The 9,518-nt window shown below is 40.4% G+C and overlaps 1 protein-coding gene across 1 annotated transcript in view; it reads right to left on the reverse strand.

The window, feature by feature from the left end:
• Positions 1 to 6,975, reverse strand: part of LOC143803981 (uncharacterized) — a 521,136-nt gene extending 514,161 nt beyond the window's left edge. The window contains exons 1-5 of the mRNA XM_077281733.1: positions 6,781 to 6,975; positions 6,150 to 6,269; positions 5,636 to 5,746; positions 3,437 to 3,550; positions 1,636 to 1,752 (exon numbers count right to left, since the gene is read on the reverse strand). Coding sequence (XP_077137848.1) covers positions 1,636 to 1,752; positions 3,437 to 3,550; positions 5,636 to 5,746; positions 6,150 to 6,269; positions 6,781 to 6,850 — 532 coding nt within the window. The 5' untranslated portion in view covers positions 6,851 to 6,975. The remainder of the gene's footprint in view (positions 1 to 1,635; positions 1,753 to 3,436; positions 3,551 to 5,635; positions 5,747 to 6,149; positions 6,270 to 6,780) is intronic.
• Positions 6,976 to 9,518: the final 2,543 nt, after the last annotated feature.

Genomic DNA, 9,518 nt, shown 5'->3' on the forward strand with positions numbered 1-9,518 from the left:
CAATTATGTGTAAAGATGTAAGGATCAGATTTCATAAATCTGTCTTCTTTAAATAAAATAAGATGCCCAATTATAACTGATTGTCATCCCATTGATTGAAAACAGCAGAATGTAATGTAATCTTTAAATTATTTGCTTTCAATCCTTAGGCCATGTTCACACGTTCAGTATTTGGTCAGCATTTTACCTTAGTATTTGAAAGTCAAAATCAGGAGTGAGACAATCTGAGGAAAATTATTAGAAACCCGTCACCACTTCTGTATTTTTCAACCACTCCTGGTTTTGGCTTACAGATACTGATGCAAAACACTGACTACTAAACATGTGAACATTACCTAAAGGTTCACATGCTTTTGACTTTTGATATTGGACCATTTTCTTTATGTAAAAAATGGCAAAGTCTAATATTTTTTACTCATTTGATTTCATTGGTTCTGTTTATCTACTTTAAGGACTTGTATGAAAGCTTGATGTAGATTTAGGTACATTTCTCAAAGTGTATATATCTAAATAACCTAATACAAATCTTATACATATCTATATATATAAGAGGCATCGTGATTACTCGCTAATCCCGCCCCCTGCACAGTAGCTCCGCCCCCCCACATCACCACACACAATCCTGCCTCCCACCCCATTACCACACACAATCCCGCCCCCACCACATCACCACACACAATCCCGCCACCCCACCCCATTACCACACACATTCCCGCCCCCACCACATTACCACACACAATCCTGTCCCCCACCACATTACCACACATAATCCCGCCCCCCCACCACATTACCACACAATCCCGCCCCCCCACATTTCCACACATAATCCCACCCCCCACATTACCACACATAATCCGCCCCCCACCACATTACCACACATAATCCCACCCCCCACCACATTACCACACATAATCCCGCCCCCCCACCACATTACCACACATAATCCCGCCCCCCACCACATTACCACACATAATCCCGCCCCCCCACCACATTACCATGCTCCGTACACACACATTACCACACAAGGCTCTGTCCCCACACATTACCTTACGAGGCTCCGTCCTCACACATTACCACACGAGGCTCTGTCCCCACACATTACCACACGAGGTTCCGTCCCCCCACATTACCATGCTCCATACCCACACATTACCACACAAGGCTCTGTCCCCACACATTACCATACGAGGCTCCATCCTCACACATTACCACACGAGGCTCTGTCCCCACACATTACCACACAAGGCTCTGTCCCCACACATTACCATACTAGGCTCCGTCCCCACACATTACCACACGAGGCTCCGTCCTCACACATTACCACATGAGGCTGCATCCCCACACATTACCACACGAGGCTCTGTCCCCACATATTACGACACAAATCCAGTTTGCTTTTGATTTTACACTGTGAATAAAATGTATTAGTATTATTTTGATTTTTAATTATTATTATTGTTATTAATTTCATTTTAAGTTAATTTACCACCTGCGTAAGCGCTATTGAATGTTGTCATTATTTACTTTAGCTTAATCACTAACAGCGTTAATTAGATAGCAATGAGCATGCCGAGCGTTAGCTGGCTGGAAACAGCTAGTATAGTTATAAAAGTTTAATAGGAGACTGTTTCTTACCTACAGCACAGTTTACACCAGTGTAGCCAGAATAGCAATTACAGAAATAACTTCCAAAAGTGTTAATGCATAACCCATTTCGACACGGATTGGGATTTGCTGAACACTCATCCACATCTGTGGTAAGAAAAGAAATACAATTATTAGCAATGTTTATGTATTCATCATAATAAAACAATCACGGCATAGACTACTGTACAACAACATTTTATTAGATAAACCTGCCCATTTCTGCACCTTGATTACAAAATAAGGTCATTTCACAAGTTGTGTCATTTCCTGGGATTTGATGGACATCTCTATCAGGACTATCCTGGCTGCAGGGGTGAGGTGAGGGGTGTCACTGCTACCTGCTGATGGCTCCTCTCTGTTTCACACATTTACTGATCATGCCGAGGATGACTATTATCATATTATTGCGGTTCAGGAAGATGGTAAACAAATCATAAGTTTATATAATATTATGTTCCTTTTTATTAACACTAAGCAACTAATATCACAATTGTTAGGAAATAAGAAAATCCTAAAGCTATTTGGACAGTGTACTATGCTTTTAGTTAGACAGTGGGGAAACATCTCTAACAATAACCATGCTCCTTTTCAACTGCAGTTCATGAGGACATCAGAATTTCTGAAAAGATTTTTCCTACTCCTACTAACAAAAAGGTTTCTATATTCCAGGTGCTGTTAGGATCCTGTTAGCCATAATATTACTAGTCAAGGGATGGAATCTGCTCAGAAGTAATATAATCTGTGGAGTTCACTGGTTATGAAAGTTAATATTAGGCTATGTGCACATATTGTGTTTTTGCTGCATTTTTTAGTGCAGATGTGTCACAAAACCTGAAAGGTTTCCTTATTCCAGCAAAGTGAATGAGAATCCTGACATCTCATGCACACGTTGCTTATTTGTGACTTGAAGATTTGATGCAGATTTAAGTCCACACGTGTCAAATCTTTTGGTGTTTTTGCTGCAGATCTCACCAATACTAAAGAATGGGCAAAAATCTGCACCAGAAGCGCAAGTAAAAAAAGGAGAAAAAACACCATAGCATACGGCTGGGTTCCTATTGGGTTAATGGTATCCGTTAGACGGACTACGTTACACCGCGGCATAAACGCAGTGTAACGTAGTCCGTTATGGCCGCCATTGACTGCAATGTCGGACGCATCGCTAGTGCATGCCCACAATGGGCGTGCGCTAGGGATGTGCCGTCATTGAGTGACGGACCCTGAGACACAGGCTGCAGTGTTTTCGGGTCCGTCACTGTTAGCGCAGATAGAGCTAGCAGATGCTCTATCTGCGCTAGCGCGATGTAATCGTCGGCACTTGCGTTAACAGAAGCCCGTTAGCGTATGTGCTGAACGGGCTGCTGCTAACGCAGTGTGAACCCAGCCTATGTCCTGTCAAGAAATGCTGAAATGGGGCAGAAATTTCTTCACCAAATACTTAACGTGTGCACATAATAATAGTCTTTATTTTTTTATATAGCGCTAACATATTCCGCAGCTCTTTACAGACATTATCATCGCTGTCCCCAATGGGGCTCACAATCTAAATTCCCTATCAGTATGTGTTTGGAATGTGGGAGGAAACCGGAGTTGCCCGAAGGAACCCCACGCAAACACGGCGAGAACATACAAACTCTTTGCAGATGTTGTCCTTGGTGGGATTTGGACCCAGGACTCCAGCACTGCAAGGCTGCAGTGCTAACCACTAAGCCACCGTGCTGCCCATACTCTTAAGGAGCTGGTGATACATGTATATGCATGAAAAAGAAAACCATCATCACCATCTTACCCATAGTACACTGCGGTCCTGTCCATCCGGGTATACACTGACATGTGTAAGAGCCAACGGTGTTAATACAGGTGCCTCTAGCACAGGGGTTGTTTCTAGTACATTCATTAATATCTATTGAAGAAAATAGAAATAAAGACTGAAATCCATGATAATAAAATTCCACATAATGTATTAATCCAATCCAGTAACCAACAGCCCAGCTATATAAAATTTATATCCAATTCAATAGTAGGAATGGGTGAACCCGAGCAGTAAAGTTTGAGGTCTGTACTGAACACATAGTGTACTTGCCTGGTCCCCAGACACGGACTTCTCCCTAAAGTCTGTGTTACTGTTCAGGATCGGCAGCCTGAACATCCGGTGTTTCCCACTCTGTCATCTGTGTGACAGCGCAAGAAATACCAATTCTGATTGGTGGAAAGTTCATCAGGGCTGGTCAGTGCACTGCAGTTCCCACGCTGTCATACAAATATCAGCATGTGAACCAGCAGCTGTAACCGAGAGTACTACTCTCATCATTGAATGCCCGATCCCGTTGCCGCCCTCAGCTGTCAGCATTATCTTGGCTGGTTATCAAAAATAGAGGGATCTCCACACTGTTTTAGAGAAAGTTATCTAGCAGCCAAGGCTGATGTCAGTGAGGTCACTGGAGTTCATTGACTATGAACTCCTCTCAGCTTATTGACGTCACTGCTCGGAGCTGCAGCTGAGTTCTCTTGGATTCACTGCTGAGCAGTTGCACCATGCCACTGCTCAATCATGAAATCCAGATGTAGCAGAGTTGGAGAGCATCATGGGACATATGAATTATCTGTTATCTATTATATGGTGCTTTATCATTCTTAATTTTTTTAAATAAATGGGTAAAAGAGTTTTGTTTCAAATACAGGACTTTATTCTGGCTGTGCTTCTTTATTACAATCTGACTATGGGGTTGCATATATTTACCAGAATTGGTACATTTAAAAGATGGGCCTTTTCTGCTGCCAGCTATTCTTAGACTAGGGAGGGGCAATATCAATGGCCACTTCCCAATCTGAGAATACCAGCCCCCAGCTGTTTGCTTTAGGTTGGCTGGTGGTCAAAATTGGGGGGAACCCTAGGTTATTTTGTAAAATGTTTATTTAAACGACAAAAAAAATGGTGTGGGGGACCCATCTAATTTTGATAACCAGCTAAGATAACGCAGCCCACAGCTGTCAGTTTTGCCTGTGCTGTTTATCAAAAATGGAGGAGACCCCACACAATCTTTTGATTTATTGCACAGGCGCCGGCTAATTAATACTCTCATCATTGTATGCCTGTTCTCGCTGCTATTAGCAATACCAAGAGGACGTGTACTCTCATCATCCTACGCCTGTGACCAACGGTAACATTTTTTACCGCCACAGCTGCTGGCTCACATACTGTCATCTATACGACAGCATGGGAACTGCAACGCTCTGACTGCCGGCAACTTGAAAGGTTACCACCGAACAGAGCCAGTGTTTCTCACGCTGTCACACAGATGACAGCGTGGGAAACACTGGATGGTCAGGCTGCTGAACACGAACAGATGTTCGGGCTCTCCACTCTTTTGAATAGGGTCTGGGTTCGGGTTTGAGTTCGGGTACCGTTCTGGTACCTGAACCAAACTTTTTAAAAATGTTCAGCCAAACCTGCAACACCAAAATATCCTTGGGTTCACCCATCACTATTCATAAGCTCTGAATCATCACTGCTTTTTCTCCACTTTTCTGGAGTAATTTGCTCTCTTTTAGTGGCTTTAATATTTGTACCCTATTCTCTATTCTTTTTGTACCACTTTAAGTTATATCTCATTTTTAAGTCTATTTTCATTTTTCCTCAACAACTGTGCCTTTCCAGATGTTTTAGACAGATTCATGAAATGCAAATTCTACCAAATGATGTATTATTTTGGCGCATCTTACTCCTTTCCCCTCCCCCAGAGTACGGTTTCTGAAGGAGTTTTCAATTTGGCACATTTTTGCAACTTTTGGTGCTGAAAAATCACAAAAAACGGCTAAAGACAAAAATAAATAGCATTTTTTATTTTGCGCTAAATTCATGAACCATGTGCACCGAATTTCGCATGAAAAAGTCGGTAAATACCACAAGACAAATAAAAAGTAGCTTCAACAAATCACTAATCATGACCATTATTTATTATTCCATTTGGAAACACTTTTTTCTTACCTGTGTTACAAGTTTGTCCCTCCCATCCACTGAAACAGGAGCAGGTAAATCCATGTAGTCCATTATTGCACAGGCCATGGGCACAAGGCAAATTCTTGCAATAATCATTTTCTAATAAACAATAATAAATTGGATTATTTCATATGACATAAGAGGAACGAGAAACAGAATATGGAAACAGGATCATAAACTATATAGAACACGATACTTGTATACAGTTGAATTTGGGCTACAGGGAAAAACACCTTGTTGTTAGGAGATTTTTCTGTTACTGTCAATCAATAGTGGTAAATTCTACAATATAAAAGGATTGTGACTGAGGTCTGGGTGCATAGAGGTAAAATATATTCTATACTGGTGCAGCTTACTAATAATCTGCATTACTATGATCGTAAAGCAATAACCTTATATTGAATATATCTTATTCAACCTTTCATGATTTGATGTCATTTTGATTACAGCTCTATGATTCATTAAAAAGCTTTATTAAATTAGAGTTAAAGTTTAGCCTTACGGATGCACTGTGTAGGGCTGACTGGATTTGGAGTGTAACCATCTTGACATGAGCACGTATATCCACCGATAGTGTTGGAGCAGAACTGATCACAGGGTTTCTGTTCACATTCATTGATATCTGAAAGTCACGAAAGTAGATCTGGTCTAGAATCACTAAATGGCGAAGACTAGATAGATAGATGATAGATAGATAGATAGATAGATAGATAGATAGATAGATAGATAGATAGATAGATAGATAGATACAAAAAAGTGGGCAATACTCAAAACAGGTTCTATAAAAAGTAGTATTTCAATGGCTCTTGTGAACAGGTGGCAACGTTTTGGCACAAATACATGTGAACTTTTGTCAAGCTTTATCTATATTTGAGCAAAAATGTTTATTTACAAGGACGAATAAAACATTTTTTTAATATGGACCCTGTTTTGAGTGCTGCCCTCTTTTCTGGATTTCTTGTGTCTCTTGTGGTTGTTGAGTTACAATCTGTGGGCTGGTACGAACGTATATGCATTAAGCATTTGTTGCTTCAGCTTTCTGGGTTTTTTTTAAGACAGATAAACAGATTGATAGATTATATTGAATGGTTAATTGTTCCTACCGAAGTGCAAAACTAAGTGTCTAAACTCACCTAAACATATTCTCTCTGACTGTGAAGGATCAGGAAAATAGCCATTGTTGCACAGACAGACAGGCGTCATAGTTCCAGGCTTGAAATAACATTTGCCATTCTCACAAGGCAGGTTGCAGATGACAATTGCTATCAGAAGAAAATATTAATTGTACAAGCAGATAATTCCAGTTGATAATGCCAAGCTAAGTTTATATACATAATTGTAATTACATTAGAAATGTGTCGCATACTTTCTAAAAAACTATAACTGATACAAACTACTCATAAGACATTACATATTTTGTTTAGGGTTCTTGCCGATGGCTGAGCTTACAAAATTGTAAAATTGCATTGCTTTCAAACAAAGGACTATTCTATAAAATGAGACTTTATAGATCTGCTCCAGAATAAGTTTTACTATGTAACAATGGTTTACAACCAGTGGTTCCCCAGCTATGCAGGAACTGCAACAGAGAGTCACAGGTTTCAGCATCTTTTATTTTTATCATTGCGATGCTAGACTATGTGACTATATCATTGTAATTATTTTGCTATGAGGTAAATTTAAAATAAATACTAAAATGTAAAATACACTTTAATTTCTAGGTAGCACTTGTAAGCCAGTCATATATTTACTTTGCACTGGGATCTCAGGTAAATTTAATACTTACGAGCTGTAGTTATCATTGTGGTTGTAGAATCTGCCAATGGAGATGTAAATGATAGTGGTTCGAAAGGAGTTGAAATGCTTGCATATTGTGTGCTTGTTGACATCATGGTCCATGATGTCACTGGTGTATAGGATATTACAGTGGTATTCAGTGTGCCCACAGATGTTAATAGTGTTGGGTATCCTGTGCTTACACCAGACAAGGTGGACGGTGATGATGATACAGATGTTTCTGGCTTGACTGTACTTTTACTTTGTGTAGTTGTAGGTTCTATGGTGCTTGATATGGCTGTACTGGTAATATGTGAGGTGATGATAGGTATTCCAGAAGTTGGACTTCCAGCTGGGTTTTCTGTTGTGGTTGATGGCGGGACAGTACTGGTGTTGAAGATTTCTGCAGTAGTTTCTTTCCGAGTTATGGTAATTTCTGTTGAAGTGCTAGATACCGCTGAATTTGTGTTCTTTTCTTCAGTTGTAGAGGATGATTCAGTTGATTTGCTAGTAGTACCTAGTGTAGATGTTTCCTCATTTGTACTTGCTTCCTGTACAATGTCTGTTGTTATCTGGGTAGTTGAGATTATTACTGATGTGCTTAATTTATTCTCAATAGTAGTAGTAATGCTGTCAGTTTCCAGTATTGCACTACTGGGACTGATATCAGCTGATGACACAACTGGTGTACTTCCAGCTCTGGTCACATCAGGAGCAGTACTTGTGCTGATATCAGGTGTTGATATACTTTCATCTGTAGTCACTTCTGGAGAAGAACTTGTAACGATATCAGGCGTTGATATACTTTCATCTGAAGTCACTTCTGGAGGAGAACTTGTAACAATATCAGGTGTTGATATACTCTCATCTGTATTCACTTCTGGAGAACTCATAACAATATCAGGCTTTGATATACTTTCATCTGTAGTCACTTCTGTAGCATTGCTTGTGGTGATAATAGGTGGTGATACACTTTCATCTGTAGTCACTTCTGGAGGAGAACCTGTAACGATACCAGGCGTTGATATACTTTCCTCGGTAGTCACTTCTGGAACACCTGATGATAAACGTTCTTCTGTAGTCACTTCTGGAGTACCACTTGTACTAGTATCAGGTGTTGATATACCCTCATCTGTAGTCACTTCTGGAGGAGCTGTTGATACACTTTGTTCTGTAGACACTTCTGGAGCCTTACTTGTACTGATATCAGGGGTTGATACACTTTCATCTGTAGTCACTTCTGGAACACCTGATGATAAACTTTCTTCTGTATTCACTTCTGGAGTACCTCTTGTACTAATATCAGGTGTTGATACACCCTCATCTGTAGTCACTTCTGGAGGAGCTGTTGATAGATTTTCTTTTGTAGTAACTTCTGGAGTAACACTTGTACTGATGTCAGATGCTGCTATATCCTCATGTGTAGTCACTTCTGGAGCAGCTGTTGATAGACTTTCTTCTGTAGTCACTTCAGGAGTACCACTTGAACTGATATCAGGTGTTGATATACCCTCATCTGTAGTCACTTCTGGAGGAGCTGTTGATACACTTTCTTCTGTAGACACTTCAGGAGCCTCACTTGTACTGATATCAGGCGTTGATACACTTTCATCTGTAGTCACTTCTGGAACGCCTGATGATAAACGTTCTTCTGTAGTCACTGCTGGAGTACCACTTGTACTAGTATCAGGTGTTGATATACTCTCATCTGTAGTCACTTCTGGAGGAGCTGTTGATAGATTGTCTTCTGTAGTCACTTCTAGAGTAACTCTTGTACTGATGTCAGGTGTTGATATGACCTCATCTGTAGTCACTTCCGGAGAAGCTGTTGCTACACTTTTTTCTGTAGTCACTTCTATAGTACTGCTTGTACTGATTTCAGGTGTTGATATACCCTCATCTGTAGTCACTTCTGGATCAGCTGTTGATAGACTTTCTTTTGTAGTCACTTCAGGAGTACCACTTGAACTGATATCAGGTATTGATATACCCTCATCTGTAGTCACTTCTGGAGGAGCTGTTGATATACTTTCTTCTGTAGTCACTTCTGGAGTACCACTTGAACTGATATCAGGTATTGATATACCCTCATCTG

Source organism: Ranitomeya variabilis, chromosome 2 (genome assembly GCF_051348905.1).
Source record: "Ranitomeya variabilis isolate aRanVar5 chromosome 2, aRanVar5.hap1, whole genome shotgun sequence".
Lineage (NCBI taxonomy): Eukaryota > Metazoa > Chordata > Amphibia > Anura > Dendrobatidae > Ranitomeya > Ranitomeya variabilis.